Source organism: Tenrec ecaudatus, chromosome 17 (assembly GCF_050624435.1).
Source record: "Tenrec ecaudatus isolate mTenEca1 chromosome 17, mTenEca1.hap1, whole genome shotgun sequence".
Lineage (NCBI taxonomy): Eukaryota > Metazoa > Chordata > Mammalia > Afrosoricida > Tenrecidae > Tenrec > Tenrec ecaudatus.
In genome coordinates, this window is record NC_134546.1 from 16,146,223 (window position 1) to 16,168,861 (window position 22,639).

Genomic DNA, 22,639 nt, shown 5'->3' on the forward strand with positions numbered 1-22,639 from the left:
GTACGCTTGTGAAGAATTAAGTCTCTAAAAACCCCAGGGGCAGGTCTATGCTGTCCTACAGCTCGCCAGGAGTTGTAAACAATTTGATGGCAGAGAGTCAATTGGCAAGAGAGCAAAATGTCAGATGGTCTCTTAAGTCAAAATATATGTACCCACAAACCCACTGCCACAGTGTTAATACCACCCTATGGGACAGAGTGGAACTGCTCCATAGGATTCCCAAGACTGTAAATTTTCAGAGGAACAAATAGCCTTATCTTCTTCCCATGGAATGGCTGGATTTGAACCACCAACCTTGCAGTTAGCTGTACAATGCTTAATATACTGTGCCACTAGAGCTCCTTGATTAGTCTGTATGAGTATTTAATGCAAGCATTATCTATATAAATGAAACAAAAGCCAAAAATAATTATAGTTCCTGCTTCTTATGCTTAATTCTAAAAACTGATCAAAACTAATGTGGTCAAAAATAATCTATAAAAGTGCTGTTTAGTACCAATTGCTGAATAACTCTCTCCACCAATGTAGTAAAACTGGTATCTTGACTTTCCCGGTTGTCATACATATACTTCACAAGCTTGGCAATCGTCTCTGTGTCCGTTTCAGATTCAAAGTCATAGCCTTTGCTTTCCTACAATCAGAAAGGAAAAAAAAGAATTAGCACATTTAAGAAAGTCATCCCAGTATCCAAACCTTTCTCCAGATTTTGTCCCTCAGAAACCTCACTAGTCAATGGATAACAGTATTCTGAGCACCAAAGCCCATTACGAATTGCTCAAAATTGACATCACTATGCCAGTTCAGAAGAGTGCTGGTGGCGTAGTGGGTTACACGTTGGGTGCTAACCAAAAGGTCAACAGTTCGAGACCACCAATCAAGAGCCAGGGGAAGATTTTTAACCTTGGGAACCCACAGGGCAGTTCTACCTGTCCTCTAGGGTGGCTAGCGTCGCGGTTGATTCAATGGCGCTGAATTTGGTTTGGGTTTTCTCCTAGTACTTACTCAACTCAGAGCAACCCTACAAGACAGGGTAGACCGGCGCCTGGGGGTTCTGAGACTGTTAACTCTTTGGGAGTAGAAGTTCCATCTCTCTCCTTGGACAACAAACCCCAATTAGTGAGGAATTCTGTGCAGCTGAATACACACTTAACCTATAATCATATAAATCTAAGTCACACATAACCTAAATAAAGTTTAGATCATTAGAAATGTAACTCATAAAACACTGGTTTATGACTACAATATGTTTTTTAATGTAATGCATTATTTCTTTGGTGATGATTTTGCTGTCTGGTGTAACAGCCACGAGTTACATGTGGCTATTTAAACTTTAGTTAAAATTTTCCATTCAATTCCTCAGTCACAGGAGTTGAAAACTTACTTGTAGATTATGGCCACTATTAGGCAGCCCAGAGGAAAGAATCACCATATGACTAAACCATACTACGTAGTATCCAGCGATGTACGCATCTACGAGTTAATGTGCCGATTTTCATTATGTACCCTAAAAACAGTTCTGAAGATGGCCAAAAAAACCTTCAATAATGCAAAAGGCATCCCTCAAATTTTACTTTGTACTTTTAAGTCCTTTATAGTAAAACCAAGTATTTATTGCTTTTATATCTAAGAAATAAAGATTGTCCCAAAGCACTGAAGCCGTGAAATTACCGAGGAGCTGCTCGAGCATGCCTAACCACTCCTGCATATCACAACAAACAACCCCACTGCTTTCTTACAAGGGTCATCAAAGGCGGGCGTCTTCTGAGGGCGCTTTGCTTACCAAAAACTTTTTCAAATCTTTGTAGTTGGTGATGATTCCATTGTGAATAACAATGAATTCTGAAAAAGAGGAAAGCATTGATGACAAAAACGGACAAGTCTGAGGGAGATTTTAAATGGTCATTATTGCGAACAGAATTTCCTCAGTCAAAAAACATTTGCCACATGCATGTCATATAACAAGCAAGTTACCATCGACCTTTACAATTCAATTATCCGCAGATCAGCAATACTGTTTGTGTAGCTTCTCTGAAGAACAGTGAGGGGAGGTGGGTTAGAATAAAGTGGGTGTCTAGACATCACTTTCAAGGTGGCTATAAAACTAAATCAAGGTCACCCTAAGTAAGGAGAACATTTATTAGACGTGTTTCCTCATTTGAGGAAAATGAGACACTTAAACTGCTATTCTTACTTCTCTGTTCATTCACTCCTTTGCATAAAACATTGTTGATTTTACCTTTAAAGAAATTTGGCAAATGAAAGTAAATTACCTGATTTATATTAAATTATTTTAAGAAACACAGTAACTCAATAACCCAAAAAAGGGAAGCTATCATGATTTACATTCAATTCACATGGCTTCATTCAAACAAATTGTAAAATGCCAGATAAGTAAACATTAAGTATCATTTTAAAATCAAACAAACTAGGGGTAATTTTCAACATTTTTTTATTAACTTGGATAGCTTTGTACAATGTGAAAAGGTACGATCAAGAGCTGACAATATTACTTGAAGCTAGTGACAGTACACACTAAAAGCAAAGTCAATTTGCTACTTAAGAGTTCACCTAATCAGAGGAAAATTACTGTGAAATCAATTTTCTATTAAATTACAGCATTCTGAGCTGACCTCAAATGAGCTTACATTGAACTATGAACCAAAAACCAAATGTGTTGCTATCAGGTGGATGCCAACTCATAGTGACCCTGTAGCACAGAGTAGAACTGCTCCCTTAGCTTTTCAAGATTTAAATCTTTATGGGCGTAGAACGCCTCGTCTTTCTCCCTCTGAGTAGCTGGTAGGTTTTAACTGCTGACCTTGCATTAGCAGCTCAGTGGGTAGCCCACTACAACACCAGGCTCCTTGAACTGAACTACCGTGATGGTTATATAATCTCCTGTCAACTTGCGAAAGAGAGGGAATCTAGCCTGTCAATCGGGTCACAGCTTAACGACCTTAAGGAGATGAATAGCTCACTAAAGGCCAGATACGCTCACTGCTTGACTCATTGATAGACATTTCTGTTGACAAGCCACATGGAGCTACGCTGATAGAGTCAGAGCAAGAGCCCTGGAGTTGGGGAAGCCACGTGGAGACCCAGTGCTGAGATGTTTCCACCACTGGATCCACAAGAATTTCCACCCGCTGGCCTGGGATCTTCCCACATTCAGCGACATTGCATGGCTGAAGAGGAATTAATGGACTAGTATCAACATACAGGGTAATATCGGACTAACAGACTTGACTGGTGTACAATTGCTCTTTGATATAAAGTTCTCTCTTACACCTGAGTGTCTATGAATTTGTTTCTCTAGTCAACCCAGACTAACACAACTATGTTACAAATTAAATAACTAAACATTTTCACTACATTTGCAAGTAAAAGATACTATGAAAATAAATTTAAGAAATGTTAATTTTAAGACACAGAAAATGGTAAAAATCTGACATAAAGCTGTAAATTAAAGCTGAATCCTCAAAATATAATCTAGGTTTATTATCAGGAATTTTTTATAAAGGCTCTGTTCTTATTAAATGTTTAACAGGTATGAGCACTCTAATACAATTCAATATTGATTATGTGAAACCTGAGAAGCCAAAAGGCAGCTTCTAAATTAATGTAGGAATACACATACATATATACGCTTATCTACCTCTGTATGTATTGTCCTACTTTAAAAAATGGAAGGATAGCTTTAAAACTTATTAAATAGTTGTCCATAAGGAGAGATGGAAAATATTTAAAATTTATTAAATAGTTGTCCACAAGGAGAGATGGAAAATAAAGTACAGGATATAGGATAAAAACTAAAGTTTCAAAAAATGTTTTTTAAGAAATACAAACTTTGAACTATATATAAATACATTTGATTTTATTGGGTGACTTCTGAATAATGCAAATACTTTTGATAATTAAAAGTAAAATTATTTTTAGCAAGAAACATTATATAAAAATCAAGTAAAATTAATACATATTAATATAATGCCTCCTCCCAGAAGCTACAGCTCAGGGAGAGGGACAGGTCTGATCAGAGTACAGGGGAGCAAATGAAGGGGAGGAAGAGAGAGCAGAGCACATCCTGACCCACCAAGCCTTGAGGGCGATATCCCTGCTCCAAGCAACCAATGCACAGAGATCATATAGCTGGTCCAACTACCAGACACAACGTCCCTCACTGAGCCATAGCCCTACAGGAGACAGCACTGGAGACACAGTGTGGGAATTGTACCTGATCTGACCCCACCACACCGAGGAAAACACTAAGGGCGTGCAACAGAACAGCAAGGAGAGCACAGCAAGGAAGTCCCGAAGGAATACCAAAAACAGACTTTGGGGCCAGGGTGTGGCACTCCATCAGACTAGACTGGAAAACACTTCTACAGGTCAACAAACAGACCTTAAACTATTTACAGGCTTTTCTTTTGTCATTGGTTTTTTTGTTGTTTTGTTTTGTTGCTTTGTTTTGCTCTGTCTTGCTTTTGTGTATTATTATCTCTGCAGGTCTATCTAGATAAGTGGGATAAACAATCTGGAGGAGAAAACAATGGAACCGATGGTTTGGGGGGGACCTTGGAGAGGGGGATGTGGGGGGAAAGGAAGTGGTTTTAACAAACCCAGGAACAAGGGAACAACAAGTGATCTAAAATCGATGGTGAGGAGGGTGTAAGAGGCCTGGTAGAGCTATATCAAGGGCAATGTAACTGAGAAGATTTACTGAAACCCAAACGAAGGATGAGCATGGTAATAGGACAAAATGAAAGTAAAAGGAAATAGAGGAAAGAGCTAGGAGGCAAAGGGCATTTATAGAGATCAAAATAAAGGCATGTACATACGTAAATATATTTATATATGAGGATAGGGAAATAGATTTATGTGCATATATTTATAGGTTTAGTATTAAGGTCGCAGATGGACATTGGGCCTCCACTGAAGTACTCCCTCAATGCAAGAACACTTTATTCTATTAAACTGTCATTCCATGATGCTCACCTTCCCAACACAATAGCTGAAGACAAAGTAAGTGCATAAGCAAATGTAGTAAAGAAAGCTGATGGTGCCCGGCTATCAAAAGATATAGCATCTGGGGTCTTAAAGGTTTGAAGGTAAACAAGTGGCCATCTAGCTCAGAAGCAACAAAGCCCACATGGAAGAAGCACACCAGCCTTGTGATCACGAAGTATCAAAGGCATCAGATATCAGGCATCGAAGAAAAAAAATCGTATCATTGAGAATGAGGGACAGTGCGGAGTGGGGACTCAAAGCCCATCTGTAGACAACTGGACATCCCCTTACAGAAGGGTTGCAAGGAGGAGACCAACAAGTCAGGGTTCAGGGTAACAACGACGAACCATACAACTTTCCTCTAGTTCTTAAAGGCTCCCCTCCCCCCACTATCATGATCCCAATTCTGCCTTACAAATCTGGCTGGACCAGACGATGTACACTGGTAAAGATAGGAACTGGAAACACAGGGAATCCAGGACAGATAAACCCTTCAGGACCAGTGGTGTGAGTGGCAATACTGGGAGGGTGGAGGGAAGATGGGGTAGAAAGGGGGAACCGATCACAAGGATCTACATATAACCCCCTCCCTGGGCGATGGACAACAGAAAACTGTGTGAAGGGAGATGTCAGACATGTAACACATGACAAAATAATAATAATTTATAAATTATCAAGGGTTCATGAGGAAGGGAGAGTGGGGGAGGGGGTAAAATGAGGAGCTGATACCAAGGACTCAAGTAAAAAGCAAATGCTTTGAGAATGATGAGGAAAACAAATGTACAAATGTGCTTGACACAACTTATGTATGCATTGTGATAAGTTGTACGAGCCCCCAATTAAATTATTTATATATATATATATATATATATATATATATATATATATATATATATATCCATATCCAGCTGTTTGCACAACCACATAGAGCAGGACTATTCCAAGTGAGTCTAAAATGTAGTCAATTAATTACATAGCCCTACAGCAATATAGCTATCCTAAAACAAAGTAATCCTTTTAAAATACTTCACACTGTAAATACACTGTTAGTTTTCATGTCATTATTCTACTGTCATATGCACCATGGAATAAATCAAATTAGTAATTTACGAGTGTCAAGAAGTGAGTTTCTGGATATGGTTGATAGGACACAGATTTAAGATGAGCACCGAATTCAAATCAAAAGTATTAGTATAAAACCCCTGTTTTATCTATTTAAAACTCTGTGTCTCTCACTCTGTCTCTGACTCACTGACTCACTCACAAACTCCCCTAGCAGCCATGAAGCCAATTCCAAGTAACAGCAGGCCTCTAAGACAGAGTAGAATTTCCCATGTGGGCTTCCCAGACACTAACTTTTTATAGGAGTAGAAAGCCTCATCTTTCTAGCGAGGAGCTGAGAAATGAAACTGAGAAATAAAAAAAATCTACAGGGGCAGCAGTGACTCTCCAGGGCAGAGCAGAATTGCTCTCCAGTTCCATCTGCCACATTTGACTCGCCAGTCTTTGGTCAGCAGAATAGTTCTTTAGTCATTTGACAACTGGGCCAACAGGGCTCCTAAGACCACTTCACTGATCATGTATTTATAAACATTGAGGCTGGATGACATATCCTCTCCATTCTTACTGTGTTTAAAGTTTCCAGATTTTAAAAAAATGAAAATCAAAATGTAAATCCTTCATGTTTCTCCCATGATCAGGTCTTTAAAACGAACTCTGCTAAAGCATACAGAATCTGTCCATACCGTTATTTTTATCAGAGCGCTGAGGGTGGCTATTGACTGGATTGGGCTCTCCATGTGTTGCCCAACGGGTATGAGCTATTCCCAGATGAACATCAAATTCTATGTCCAAGTCCATATCTTGTTGTTCTGAAGAAGAAAAGAATCCAGTATTACATTATGCTGGAGAGATCACATTACAAACTGTATTTAACAATAATTATTGCAATGCTGCTCCCCTGGAAATACAATTATTGGAATGAAAATCAATCTTACTAAAGAAGTAATTAAAAGAAGTAAAAGTTAATACGGCTAATATAGAGGAATATTTCTGACAACAACCAAAAAAAGGTGCATTTATAGAAAGCAAATGTGATGAAAGCTAAGTGAAGTACAATGTACTTATTCCTTCAATTTTCTTGTAGCTTTGTAATTTTTCCACTTTAAACTTTAGGAAAAACGAGTCAAAGTGATTCTTTTTAAAAAACAAGTGCTATATTTAATATTTTCTTTCAAAAAATGATTATTATTTTAATAAGACATGTAAGGATAAATTTATTTTCTCAATGCCACACAACATTATAATTGCAATTTCTTTGGTCGCCAGTGAATATAAATAAATGCTACCACATAGAAAGGAATTATTGACAGTTTCCTGGTGGAGCACCAGGAACGCGTTGGGCTGCGAGCTACAATATCAGTTGAAAACCACCTGCAAGTCCACAGGAGAGAGATGGGTTTTCTAGGCCCATACAGAATTACAGTCTCACAAGGTCACGGGCAGTCCTACCCTGCCCTGTAGGGTCACTTTGAGTTGGCATCGGCATCGACTCTATGGCAGTGAGTGGGGTTTTCTTCTGTGTCAAAGAACAGAGCCTGCGGCTACAGCAATGCTAGGAAGTAGGGGGGGGGAGGGTTCTGCGTGTTCTGAAGGCTGGTGCTCCTTCACCTTGAAACGAAGAATTGAAAGCAGCTATGTGCAGCCCTTGTTCCTATCTAGTCTTGACTCTGCTAGAAAAAAATGCTCCCCTCCCAGGTCCTTAAACATGAAAATCATATGGTTAGGCAACAAGATCCCGGTGCTAATCAGCATGAGGCCCACAGTAGAGCATGCTGCTCAGGAGTCTGAACCGGAAAGTCGGTAACTTTAGCTCATAGTTTTTGTGGTGTGGACCCCAGCTAACCAGGTCAATCTAAACACAAATCTCACCCAGAAACAGCGCTTACCCGCTTAAAGACAGGTTGAGGACAAAAGTGGCTGGCAACCCTACCTGCACGTTTGAATGACATAAACCTGGGCACAAGGATTGGTAAAGAGAGTCACATGATTGTAAAGTAAAATCGGATAATCACTCTCTAACAAGATGTACGACAACATCTTTCCATGCCATACGAGCTCTATCACTATCTGGCTCCACCTAGTTCTCCATCATTATCTCTCATGTTCAACTCCAAAGGCTCCTCAAAACTAAAAAACTACACCTTTAACAATAAACCAAAAACAAACTCAATGCCACTGAGCCAATACTGGCTCCTAACAACCCCCTCTGGGGTTCTGAGGCTGCTTACAAGAACAGAAAGCCCAGCATTTCTTCCACAGAGCTGCTGATGGTTTCAAACTGGTGACCATGGGGATCACAGCTCAACGTGGGACACTACACCAACTCCTGAAAACTTTTTTGGTGCCAAATACTAAGGACATCTCACCACTGCTTGCTGCAGTCAGTGTTAGCCTCATCTCTCCGCTGGACGTCACCAGACTCCTAGCTGTCTCCCTAGGACCAACTTGCTCTCCCAGTCATGTTGTCCTTGCACACCAGCAAGAGGGATCCCTTCGAAACAGAGCTTCCATCATGTCATGCTCCTCTGCAAAAGCTTCCAGTGGCTTCCCAGAGTAAAAGCCCAAGATCTCTAACTCTTTACACAACTAGCCCTTGAGCCACCTCTCCAGCCTCATCTCCTGCCACTCTTACTTCAAGCCACTGGATGCTCCCTCTACCTAGAATTCTCATCTCCTCACATGGTCTCTGCTCAAACGTCACCAATACCACATGGTTTCTTCATAACACTAACATTATATTACACTGTATGACCTAACATTATATTGAGTATTTCTTGGCCTACTACCCACCCCCTCCTTGCTAGACAGTAAGCTCTACCAGGGCAGGGAGTCCGTGTAAAATCCTCTGCTGTGTTTCTCTCCGACTCACAGCAACTCTAGGGAGCAGAGAACTGCTCCGTAAAATTTCTGAGGCTGAGACACAGTGTGGGAATTGCACCTGATATCATCCCACCACACCGAGGCAAAACACTAAGGGAGTACAACAGAACAGCAAGGGAACGGAGCAGCGAGGTCCCCAGGGAATGCTGAAGGTGGACTTTGGGGCCAGGGCATGGTGCCCCAACAGACTGGACTGGAAAACACTCCTAAAGGCCAATAAACAGTCCTTGAACTAACTACAAGCTTTTCTTTCTTGTGTTTTGTTTTTTGTCATTGGTTTGTTGTTGCTTGGCTTTGCTGTCTTGTTTTTGTGCATGTTACTATTTACGCAGGTCTGTCTAAATAAGATAGGCTGGATGAACAATCTGGAGGAGAAAACAACAGGACTGATAGTTCAGGGGGATGTGGGAGAGGGGGAGGTGGGGCGAAAGGTAGTGGTGTTAACAAATCAAGGGACAAGGGAACAAGTGATCCAAATTGGTGGTGAGGAGGGTGTGGGAGGCCTGGTAAGGCATGATCAAGGGTAATGTAGCCAAGAGGAATTGCTGAAACACAGGTGGGGACGCAGCATGATAGTGGGACAGGAGAAAAGTCCAAGGAAATAGAGGAAAGAGCTCGAAGGCAAAGGGCATTGATAGAGATCTAAATAAAGGCATGTACATATGCAAATATATTTATATATAATGATGGGGAAATAGATCTATGTGCATATATTTATAGGTTTAGTATTAAGGTAGCAGAAGGACATTGGGCCTCCACTCAAGTACTCGCTCAATGCAAGAATACTTTTCTATTAAATTGGCATTCTATGACACTCACCTTCCCGACACAAGCGCTGAAGACAAAGCGGGTGAATAAACAAATGTGGTGAAGAAAGCTGATGGTGCCCAGCTATCAAAAGAGATAGTGTCTGGGGTCTTAAAGGCTTCAAGGTAAACAAGCATCCATCTAGCTCAGAAGCAACAAATCCCACATGGAAGAAGCACACCAGCCTGTGTGATCATGAGGTGCTGAAGGGATCAGTTATCAGGCATCAAAGAACAAAAACTCATCTATCATTGTGTGCTCACTTCCATTATACGATCGCTGAAGACAAATGGGTGCATAAGCAAATATGGCAAAGAAAGCTGATGGTGCTCGGCTATCAATAGATATAGCGTCTGGGGTCTTAAAGGGTCTAAAGCCCACATGGAAGAAGCACACCAGCCTGTGTGATCATGAGGTGCCAAAGGGATCAGGGATCAGGCATTATCAGAACAAAAAATCTTATCATAGTGAATGAGGGAGGAAGTGCGGAGTGGAGACCCAAAGCCCATTTCTAGGCCACTGGAGATCCCCTTATAGAAGGGTCTTGGGGAGATGAGCCAGTCAGGGTGCGATGTAGCAACGATGAAAAATACAACTTTCCTCTAGTTCCTAAATGCTTCCTCCCACCCCCACTATCATGATCCGAATTCTACCTTGCAAGTCTGGCTAGACCACAGGATGTACACTGGTACAGATAGGAACTGGAAACACAAGGAATCCAGGGTAGATGATCACTTCAGGACCAGTGGTGTGAGTGGCGATACTGGGAGGGTAGAGGGAGAGTGGGTTGGAAAGGGGGGAACCGATTACAAGGATCTACATGTAAGCTCCTCCCCAGGGGACGGACAACAGAAAAGTGGGTGAAGGGGCAAGATATGACAAAACAGTAATTTAAAAATTATCAAGGGTTCATGAGGGAAGGGGGAGCGGGGAGGGAGGGGGGAAAATGAGGAGCTGATGCCAGAGGCTTAAGTGGAGAGCGAACATTTTGAGAATGATGAGGGCAATGAATGTACAAATGTGCTTTACAGAAGTGATGTATATATGGATTGTGGTAAGAGTTATATGAGCCCCTAGTAAAATGATTTAAAATTTTTTCTGAGGACGTAAATCTTTACAGAAGCTTTGGGGAGCTGATGGGTTCTCCTTTGGAGAGCTGATGGGTTCAAACTGCCAACCTTTAGGTTAGTAGTCCAATGCTTAACCCACTGCACCAGCAGGGCTCCTTTTAATTCCTTTGGCCGGTACACAGATGGCAACATCCAATGAATACAGCATATTTACTCTACAGTGTTGGAAGTATAGTTTTTTGCGTGTCAGCTTTACCCCTAATCTTACTTAAAACATATGTAAAAACAAGATCTGTATTAAACAAGTACAACATAGCTAAATATATGCTTTAAGTGGGGTGAAAAATTACTAAAGCAATCATTTTCCTTTCTACCTTAACTCCTTCACAATGATTATATTGGCATTCCTTTCGAGCAGGTACGTAAGACACCTGCTAAATTGCCAGGTTTTCATAAGGGGTTAAAGAAAAAAGAAAATTTTCTAAAGCAACCTACTTCCAAGTTTGTTTTCAAGTTTCCTAAGAACAAAATGAAAGGTGAAAGCATAATGTTATAAACGAAATCCTGAGACGTATATTCTCTCTAATAAGCAATGCCTGAGTACCAAGGAAGTAAGAAATCAGTGAAGCAGGAATGAAAGACTTACCTGACTTCATCGAACCTGACAAAAATGCACCATCCAGACTGACCGGCAGCCAGTGCAAAAATGAAGACAACTACAAGGTAAAGGCACGTGAACAAGGAGACGCCTAAAAAACATCTTTTGTCCTCAGCAACTGTGGTTCTGAAACTACTTCATTTTAGAACGGAGCTTGCTCTTAATGCAGCGTACTTAATTTGCCTTCCCTAGGTATCTAGAGACCTGACCTGCTGGTACGGTGGCTTACATGCCGGCTGCTGACCACATGGAGAAGGATGCGTTTCTCAGAGGGTTTAGAGCCTCGGAAAACCGTTGGGGCAGTTCTACTCTGTCCTATAGCATCACTATGAATCAGAGTCAACTCCATGTCGGTATGACACTATAATCAATTCTGGAGGGGAAAAAACAGCAACTCACTGCCATATAGTAGTTTACAACTCATATCGACCCCATAGGACAGGGTAGAACTGCCCCTGTGGGTTCTGAGACTGTAACTCTTTACGGGAGTAGAAGGCTCCATCTTCCTCCCTTGGGAAAGCTAGTGGTTTTGAGCTGCTAATCTTGAGGTTAGCAGTCCAACATGCAACCACTACGCCATTACAGCTCCTAACCATTTCTGAAGTCACAGGCACATTTGAAATTATTCCACGCAGTAACAAAACTCTCTGTTCCTTTCCTCAACTTTAAGAATCATCATTCTTAAAATAGAAGCCTGGTGGCAGAGTGGGTAACGTGTTCAGTTGCTAAGTAAAATGTTGGAAGTTCCAACCCACCAGCTACACCACAGGAACAAGATGTGGCAATCTGCTCATATAAAGTTCTACAGTTCTACTCTGCTCCATAGGGTCACAAACAGCTCAAAAGCAATGGGTGTTTAAAAGGGGCCCCGAAAGTTGGGGAGGAAGTTAATTTGAGGGGGAGGGAAGAACCAATACGAGGGGGATGGGTGACAAAGTCAGAATAAGTACGTTACTGTGAACTTCTTCATCCAGTGCCTTGACTTTCCCCTTCTTCTTAATGAGCTGGATCTTGCTGGCATTGGCTTCCCAGTCTTTGTCATTGCCTCCGTCAACTCCCACACCTAAATCAACAGACAGACCAATGGTCACTGCTTAAGATTTTAGCACTGAGGCAAGCTCTGTAATTTTTTAAAATTGCATTTTCATGTGATTCATTTTTTCACCTCTTCCATGAATACTTATTACCTGCCAAGAACAGAATAGATGGAAAAGCCAAAAATGGAAAACAAAAACAAAACTCCCTTCTTGCCCTAAAATGTCTCATAATCTCTTGGAAATACACGGCAGGAACACTCACTGGAGTACAATGTGGTTACAGGTTATAACAGAAGTACAAGGGGTCTACCTGGAGCGCACCAGGGAGACAAGGAAGGGCATCCACCGCAGAAGGGTAACAAGGAGCAAATAGGAGAAAGCATCTCTCTTGAGAGCCTAAGTTCCTAAAGAATTAAGGAAGGGTGCAAAATTAGGTACTAGAAAAGCACTGGGGAATTCAAAGCACAGAAGTAACATGACAAACATTCCTTTGAAAACAAGAATGAAAATGGATGCAAGAAGAAACAGCAGACAAGCTGTCAGAGCAAAGGGGAAAAAAGGAAGAGGGCCTGAATGGAAAGCAGCGGCAATGTGGCTAGAGGGGAGTAATATTTGGAATAAGGGAAAGTCTGAGACAGCTCCTGGGCTCGAAAACCTGGAGCGTGACCACTGATAAAGGGGACACAGAATGAAGAAACCCGCGAACAGGTTGAGGACTGAAGCATTCGCAGTTGAATTCTCCACAGAAAGTTCAACGGCTCTGGTCTATGGATAAAGTCATTTCTAAGAGGCAGATGGAAACTCAGGTCAGCAGCTGTGGGAAATGCATTTGGTTTGGGGCAGATATTGCCCAGCAACAAAACATGGGAGGCTGATGGAGTCAGCGCTCACCCATGAATACAAACACACACATGTTTTTGTAAAATTTCAGGGCTATGAAATAACTTTGAAGAACATTAATATTTTTAAAATATGATGCACTAAAGGCGCACCCAAATCAACAGACAACAATCAGCATCTTTGGAAAGAATGAGATGCGTTGTCAGAAGAGCTGAACAACAATAAAGGGTCAACAGCATCCACCACCGAGATAAGTCAAAGACCGAAGTCCTTTACATCTGGCAACGTTGAATATGTAGGAAAGAATGAACATAGAAGGTCTATTGCTCTCCTTAGAAAGATGTGCTTGCAAGGTTAGCCTTTGGCTGGTGCCTGGAACTTGGATTTCACGTAGGTTCCCAACACCCTAACTAATTAAGAGTCATTGACTGTGACTCAAGTTTTTGTGCAAGTCATGTGATTTATGCTAAACATATTCCTTGCTCCTATAAGGGGAATTTTGGTACATGTTGGATGGAGGTGCCTGTGACTAGCCCCAATAAAAACACTGTGGCTTGAGTTGCTAATAAGCTTCCTTTCCATGTTTGCAACACTTGATATACATTGTTACAACTAGTTGCTGAGCTAATTACGCACATCTGTGTGACTTCTCTGGGAGAGGATTAAGAAACTTTCTTGGTTTCCTGTGAACTTTGCCCATGAACCACCCTCCTTAGCTAATTTCATTATGTATCCTGTTGTATCAACTCACAGCTGTGAGGACAACCATAGAGAAAGTCTTATGAGTTCTCCCAGCAAATCACTGAGCCTGGGGGTGTCCTGGGAATCCCCAACAGTTAAATGAAGAAGCTAGAATAGAACATAAAGTTGGCAAAAACTTGTTTCTTATTTGTTGACCGTTATTTAAGACAGAAGTGCTTTAGGTAACTTTTATGCCAAGAGCAAGAAATGCATGAAGAACAAGAAATTACAGATAGGGGAAAGAGAAAACATAATAGACAGAGTAAGGACCTGGCATGAAGCTGCCCCAGATGATTTATGTTTTCATAGTAACATTATTAAAACAGGAAGAATAAGATCTTCAAGAGAAGCAATACTCTATATAAATAAGCCTGCTGAAATGACATAAACAAATCCTTTAAACATGAGACAAAAACTGCAGATTTTAGAATTACCATAAACACTATAACACAGACTGCTGTGATTATTAGGAGCCATCGACTCTGCTCACAATGACCAAAACACTGAACTGCAGCCCAGTCTTGTGCCATCCTCACAAATGTTATGTGGAGCCCATTGTGACACCCACTGTGCATCAGTCCATGTCAAGAAGGACCTAGGCTGTGATCCGAATGGTCGGTAGTTCAAAACCACCAGCAACTCCGAGGAGCAAAGACTGCACTATTTCCATAAACAGTTAAGATCTTGGAAACGCAGAAGGGGGTCACTGAGTCAGTACTGACTCGATGGCAGTTGAGTGTTTTGGATCTTACCAAACATGACGTCCTTCAGGGACTGGTCTCTCCTGCTACTATGTCCAAAGTATGTGAAACAAAGTCTCACCATTTCCCTCACCAAGTATGTGAAACACAGTCTCACACCAAAGTCACAGCCACAGCTAATGAGTATTGGGGCTGTACTTCTTTCAAGACACATTGGCTTGTTCTCCTGGCAGTCCACGGTACTTTCAACATTCTTCACCAATGTTACAACTCAAAGCATCAATTCCTCTCCATTCTCGTCTTCCTTATTCACTGTCCAATTTTCAATGCCTATGGGCAACTGAACATGCCCTGGCTTGGGTCAGGTGCACCTTAGTCCTCAAACTGAAAGCTTTGCTAGTTAACACTTTGAAGAGGTCATTCTTCGGTTTCTTGACAGTTGCTTCCATGAATGTGGATTATGGAGTCAAGTAAAATTAAAGCCTTGACAACTTTGATCTTTTTTCCCTTATCATGACATCGTCTACTGGTCCCATTGTGAGTAGTTTTTCCACATTGAAAGCTGTAGTCTTTGATCTTCGTCACCAAATGCCTCAAGTCCTCCTGGCTTTCAGTCAGCAAGACTGCGTCTGCTTCATATCCCAGGTTGTTATGAACCTTCCTAAAATGCAGACGCCATGTTCTTCTCCAGATTACTTGATCAGCATATATACTACTGTACACACTCATGTATAAGCCGAGTTTTTCAGCACAAAAAAGTGTGCTGAAAACGGTTCAGCTTATACACAGGTCAGTGGCATGAATGGATGTCATCTGGTCAAGCCCGACTAACAGAGGAGGAAATCTCATGAAGCCTGACATAGAGTTAATAGCAAAGTGGGTTCGAGATGCATGGGAAGACATTCCAGAAGACATGGTGTGACGTGCCTTCCAGAAATGTAGTATTAGTAATGCTATGGATGGCAGTGAAGACTGCGCTTTGTATGAAAATGACAGCAGTGATGGTGATGACGGCGATCTCAGTGAGGACAGCGTCTATGATGACCTCACACCAGCTGAAGCTCTGCATTGGGATACAGATGATGATGAGGAATCCAGTTGTGAAGGATTTTAACTCTTTACATTTTAGTTTGGTTGCTAATTGAGCTCAGGGAATAGTACTCTTAAGGTATCATTGTTGATACCTTATTGTTTTTGTTGAACCTATGTTCCACTTACTGTTCTGGTTTACTAATGTTAAATGAATTGTCCTTTTATTTGTTTTTTTTTATTTAAAATAAATATTTAAATACATTACCATACTGATATCTCAATTTTTAGTAATTTTATTCTCATTTGTTTTGATTATTGAAACTCACCAATAGCTTCTGCATTTTCCACCCTAGGCTTATACTCAAGTCAATCAGTTTTTCTGGTTTCCCAGGTAATAATTAGGTACCTCAGCTTATACTCGGGGTGGCTTATATTCGAGTATATACGGTAAATAAGCATGGTGAAAGGATATAACCCTAAAGCACAGCTTTCTGGATTTTAAACTCTGCAGTATCCATCATTCAGTGTGAAGGACAGCCATTTACTTGTTCTATGCACAAGTTCCCCATGAGCACAATGACATGCTCTGGCATTCCCATTCTTCCCAATGCTATCCATAGTTTGCTACAGTAGGACAGCTGAATGCCTATTGAATGCACAGTCAAGTAAACATCTTTCTGATATTCTCTGCTTTCAGCTAACGCCCATCAGACATCAGCAATGATATCCCTTGTTCCATGTTCTCTTCTAAATCTGACTTGAATTTTTGACAGACTCTTGTTGATGAACTGTTACAACTGTTTTTACCTTCAACAATGTTTTACTTGTGTTTGATATCAACATCAATGCTATTGCTCCATAATTTCTGCATTCTGTTGAGACCCCTTTCTTTGGAATGGATACAAACATGAAGCACTTCCAGTCAGTTGGCCAGGCAGCTGTCTTCTCCACTGCATGCCATAGATTAATGAGTGCCTCCAGTGTCTCATCGCTTTTAAAAACATTTCAACTGTCACTACACCAGTACCTCATGTCCGCTTTCAACTAACGTCACCTGTGCAGCTTGGAGTTCTTCAATTCCATCAGTCCCGAAATGATTAAATGTCTGCCAATGGTTTTTTGTACAATGACTGTATTTCTTCCATCCTCTTTTGATGCTTCCTGCATCATTCAACATTTTAACAATAGAATCCTTCAATATCCCAACTCGAATCCTTAATTTGTTCTTCAATGGCTTTCTTTAAAGTGCACCATCTCTTCCTTCTTCCTTCTTTGTTCTTAGTGTGGGAGTTCCTGAAATTCCTCTACCATGGATAACCCTACTGGCATTTTAATTGCCAGCAGTATAGTTTCCAGCACAACACATAAGTCAACGAAATATGACAAAGTGACAGAAGAACGGGGCTAAAGAATTGAAAGAACCTGTCACCTAAAAAAAAGACAAATAAATCAATTTAGTTTCACATAGCATAAAAAACCCTTAATATTTTAAACAAGGAAATACCAGCAGAATCATATCCTCTGTACTCCAGTCGCTGAAGGCCTTTGATGAGGGTCTCCAAGATTTCTCGTCTCGTCCGAGGAACATGGTAGTTTAAGTAAGCAAATATACCTACAAATAAACAAATACTTTGTGAAAAATTCTTATTAAACTATGAAAATCCAATTCTTCCCTGAGATAATTATGTTCAGGGTTCAAAGATGTGAAGCTAAACTGATCTGCAAAAAAGAAACCCTACCTTCAAATAGCTTAAAGTCAGTGAGCTTTCTTTCAGAGTAACGCAAGACTGACCACTAACCTTCCATCACTGTCATTTAATCCAGTCAAGTGTAATAAAAGTTATCCAATCATCTACCCTGGAATCCCTGTGTTTCCAGTTCCTACCTGTACCAGTGTACATCCTCTGGTCTTGCCATATTTGTAAGGTAGAATTAGGATCATGATAGTGCAGGAGGAGGGAGGAAGCATTTAGGAACTAGAGGAAAATTGTATGTTTCATTGTTGCTACACTGCACCCTGACTGGCTCATCTCCTCCCCTGACCCTTCTGTAAGGGGATGTCCAGTTGCCTACAGATGGGCTTGGGGTCCCCATTCCACACTCCCCCTTATTCACAATAATGTTTGTTTTCTTTGTTGCCTGATACCTTCATCACCTCGTGATCACATAGGCTGCTGTGCTTCTTCCATGTGGACTTTGTTGCTTCTGAGCTAGGTGGCCGCTTGTTTACCTTCAAGCTTTTAATACCCCAGATGCTATATTTTTTGATAGCTGGGCACCATCAGTTTTCTTCACCACATTTGCTTATGCATCCATTTGCCTTCAGCAATCATATCCACTTCTGGCGCACTCCTCCATGCACCCTTCTAATTGCGGAGTAATGCTATTGACCCATCGTTGCCTAACTCTTAAACTTCCTCCAAAATCTAGACTACTAGCATCAAATAAACTAGTAGTCTAACTACTCTCAAATCCCTACTTCTCGTTTCCCACCTTCTTTCAGTTTTTTGGTAGATTATCACCTTATAAAATTGAAGACCCTATACCCTTTTCATCCTTCCTGAGAAGTTCAAGAGAGAGAAGCACATTCACATACTACTGCTACTCTCTGAAGCCAGTTTCTCCTACTTGAAACTGTAACACAATGTATGAGGCCCTTTTGCTAACATCGAAACATTTCAAGGACTGTATACAGTAAGTTGTATTTTTATTATATAGTGATTTTCATTTGATTGACAGACACTGTTTAGGAGATAAATCAACCAACGGACATCCTGTAATAATCTCATGGCTTATACATGTGGAACTGTAGCTCTAGAACTAACTTCTTAACTCTCTACGAGTTGGAACTGACTCGATGGCAGTGAGTGAGAGGGGACCAAAATAAAAGCAAAACACACAAAAAACCTCAACTAAAAAAAACAAACTAAGAAAATTAAAAGCAAATGCAGGTTAGAGTTCAAACCTATCAGTTGTTCCATGGTAAATGGATGAGGCTGTTGGCTCCTGTAAAGATTTGTGGCCTCAGAAACACCAGGAGTACCATATATACTTGTGTATAAGCCAAGTTTTTCAGCACATTTTTAATGCAGTCTTGGTGGTAAAATTGGGTGCCTCCGCTGATATTCGGGTCGGCTTACACTCGAGTATATACGGTAGTTCTACTCTGTCCAAAGAGCCACTTTTGAGTCGGATTGACTCAATGGCAGTTGGCTTGGTTTTGACTTTTTGGTAAGCTTCCGCTCCTCCTCAACATCAACTCAGCCCTTCTGACTTGAGAGCTGCAACTTCCCTAATGGTTTCTTTACAGTCAAGTCCAAAGAACTTCTCTACTTTTGTGAACTCTGCCCAAAGCACTACACACCTTAGAGCTCCTTCTACTTACATCTAACCGCTCGTCTTCACTCTCTTTACTTACCACTCTTTTCAACCACCTCTGCAGGTGGTTCTCAACCGATTTCTGCCTCCCATTGAAGTATAGCACACACTCTATGTGATATCTTTCAAGATACAGTAATTATTTATGGATGGACACTATTCCTCCGCACAAAAGTCCTGTCCATCACCTGGAATATTCCTGGCCTAACTCAGATACTAAAGCGCCAACATGTGAATCCCTCTCCAATCCACTTGTGATCTGCAACACAGCCATCAATATGCAAGGACTGTGCTGTCCCTGCTCCTTGGGTATTCATCTGATTCCCTTCAATCAGACAGCAAACTCCATGTAGGCAAGTCCTTGTTTCAGCCATCTCTCCAAAGGGCAGGGCGCCAAGTACAGTGACATCTGTAAGACCAGGACTCAACAGGAACGCCACCTCCTTCTTTCTTGGTCTCACAAGTTTTCCCACCTTTGCGGGGTATGTAGTCTTACCAGTTTCCTATTACTCTCTGTAAGTGGAAAATTGAGTGTTCCTTCTCTGACACACTTCCTCCTTATACATGTTCAGGTTTTCGTAGGTCTAGATGCACTCGTTCTTAATTTCTTATCACCTACTTCACCAGTAAAATTGGACAATTTTATAATTCACACACTGTAGAACAGGGATGTTGGTTAGGTGAAAACTCTGACCATTTAATCGCCACCCGACTGAACCTTTACTAAGCCAGTTCTAATCTATAGTTTTCACTATCTTTTTTTTCCCAGAGCCTTGGTGGTTTAGAGGAGCTAGCATTGAGCTGTTAACGACAAGTTTAGCAGTTCAAACCTACCAGTCATTCAGAGGGAGAGAGATGAGATGGTCTACTCCTATAAAAATTTAGAGTTTTGGGAACCCCAAGGACAGTGCCACTATGCCCTGTGGGTCACTAAGAGTCAGAATAGCTCGATGGCAGAGAGTTCAGTGAACTTTTATCTTCATTCCTAGAACAAGATGAAGAAATCACCTGCAACCTGAATGCCAAGTACTTAGATCAGTACACACCTCAATTAACAGGAACAGCTAATTACCAAATGAAGCTTCCTGAGGCATTAATCAGCTTGAAAATTCACTACTTCACAAAAGCAAAGTGATGTGTTTTTTTAAACGACTTGTAACTAGACAATAAAAGTCTGATTCTAAAGTCAGCTGTACTCCAATAATATCAGCAAGTTATTTACAGGTTTCAGTTTTGGGGGCTCGGGTTCCTTTTCATCATCTCTAAATTTAAACATATTCATTTTCAGAAGCTGGAATTAGCATAAATTTAAATAAACAAAAATATACACTAATGAGTACTCTCAACCTTCGTTAAGTTCCTTGTTGCAAAAGGATAAAAAGATTACACTTGCCTCTGATCGTTTCAATTCTATTATGATATTTCCCTTTAAAACAAACGACCAAAAAAAAAGCTTTTCTTCTTCCAGGGGGTAAGAGAGGGTCTAAATTTCTACTTAAAAGGCTAAGAGTGGGTAGAGAATCCAGGACAGATGAGCCCTTCAGGACCAGTGGCGAGACTGGCAATAGTGGGAGAGTGGAGGAGGAGGGATGGAAAGGGGGAACCTATTACAAGGATCTACACATAACCTCCTCCCTAGGGGACAGACAACAGAAAAGTGGGTGAAGGGAGACGTCGGACAGGGCAAGATATGATAAAATAGTAATTTATAAATTATCAAGGGTTTCATGAGGGAGAGGGGAGCAGGGAGGGAGGGGAAAAATGAGGAGCTGATGCCAGCGGCTTAGGTGGAGAGCAAATGTTTTGAGAATGATGAGGGCAATGAATGTACAAAGGCGCTTTGGTTGTAGGAGCCCCTAATAAAACGATTTTTTTTAAAGGCTAAGAGTGGCAAAGACCAAATTAATACGAGTTTCAAAGCATGTAACATCTTCTGACCATGCCTTTCATTGACACTTTTAGATCACAATATGACTAGCTCCCAAAACATGGAGTAAAAAGATCTAACTTTATTTTGTTAACTATTCTGAAAGCGGCATGGGTTAAACGGAAACCAGTATTTTTTTCATGGATGGCATTTCAAACGTGGGCACATGCAAGTAATAATTGATGTAATCTCAGCCAGGGTCATTTCCGGGCCTCTTCCAGCAGGGAAGTCGGGTTTTAAGAGTAAGCCCATTCACCATATGGTTTCTGTAGAAATAGGGGGTCGCAGTTAAGCATGTGTAATGCCATTGTCGTCGCTCTAGCGGGCAAGAAAGCAACTAAAAATGATTTTTGAAAATTTCGGGTAAATTCTCAAAGAACGCAATATACATACACTGAAGAGACCGCAACCGACGTGATGTTCCACAGGTGCCTCCCCCACCTGGTGGTCTCCCCGCCCCCGCCCCGCCCGCACCCCGGCTACCTCGGCCCTCTCCACATTCCCTCGCCCTGACGGTTCCGTACGCCCAAACCCGTCCCTGCCGAGCCCCCCACATCTCCTTCAGGGTCCCGCTCTCAGATTCCCTCCTCGGGGCCCCACCGCCCTCCTCGCGATCGCAGAGGCCGGCCCCTGCCCCCAACCCCGCAGCCACGGCGGGGTGCCGGGGCCCATCGCCCGGACTCGGCCCCTCCACGCCCCCGCTCCCGCCAGCTCCGCGGGCCTCGGCGGCGCCCACTCCGAACCCCAGCAGCACCGCCCCGCAACACGCCCCCTCGGCCCCCAGTCACCTTACCGCACATGATGCCGGAGTCACGTTCGCAGAGCGAGGGACGGGCCGCCGGAGAGACTGGGGACGCGCGCTGGAACCACTGGGGCGATCGGCGGGGTCGGGCGCCTGAGGGGCCGAGGTGACTGACTCCCTCTGGGGATGCGAGGGCGGAGGCAGCGACCGTCCCCTCAGCCACCGGGGTTCAACCAGCAACTGCGGCCGTGCCCCGCCCACCGGCGCGCAGCGCGCCGCCGCCACCGGGCTAGCCCATTGGGCCACGTTGACGCCGCTCACACGCACGTCCCGCCTCCCCGCAGCGCCCCGCCCCGCCCCGCCCCGCCCCCGAGCCGCACGCAGGCGCTGGCCTGTCGGCGGAGACGTGGCACCGGTTAGCGGGTGCATCCGCTTCGGGTTCCTGGAGGCGCTCGACGCCCTGGGCGAACATCCTGGGGGACCGAGGCACCAGGGGCGTCGAAGCGAGGCCTGGCACGGACTGACGGAAGGATTAGGAAGGAGGAGGCGGCAGGCGTTTGCTAAGCAAACAGCCTCGGGACCCACGCCCTGTACTGAGGCCCCGAGTTCGCAGCGCCCCTGGAAGCCGGACAAGAGTGGGGGACCGCAGCACGAGCCCTGAAGACAGACAGACTAGTCAGGCTTTCTGAGGGGGAGCGGGGGCTGGAGAAAAGCTGCCAGGAGGCGAGCGGGTGAGGTGCCAGGGAGAAAGAGATCACGG

The 22,639-nt window shown here is 42.6% G+C and overlaps 1 protein-coding gene across 1 annotated transcript in view; it reads right to left on the reverse strand.

The window, feature by feature from the left end:
* The window catches only part of GFPT1 (glutamine--fructose-6-phosphate transaminase 1), a 47,923-nt gene extending 25,803 nt beyond the window's left edge, over positions 1–22,120 (reverse strand). Inside the window, exons 1-6 of the mRNA XM_075535867.1 lie at positions 21,931–22,120; positions 17,337–17,444; positions 12,437–12,544; positions 6,750–6,875; positions 1,781–1,839; positions 497–631 (exon numbers count right to left, since the gene is read on the reverse strand). Coding sequence (XP_075391982.1) covers positions 497–631; positions 1,781–1,839; positions 6,750–6,875; positions 12,437–12,544; positions 17,337–17,444; positions 21,931–21,937 — 543 coding nt within the window. The 5' untranslated portion in view covers positions 21,938–22,120. The remainder of the gene's footprint in view (positions 1–496; positions 632–1,780; positions 1,840–6,749; positions 6,876–12,436; positions 12,545–17,336; positions 17,445–21,930) is intronic.
* Between the last annotated feature and the right edge of the window lie 519 nt (positions 22,121–22,639).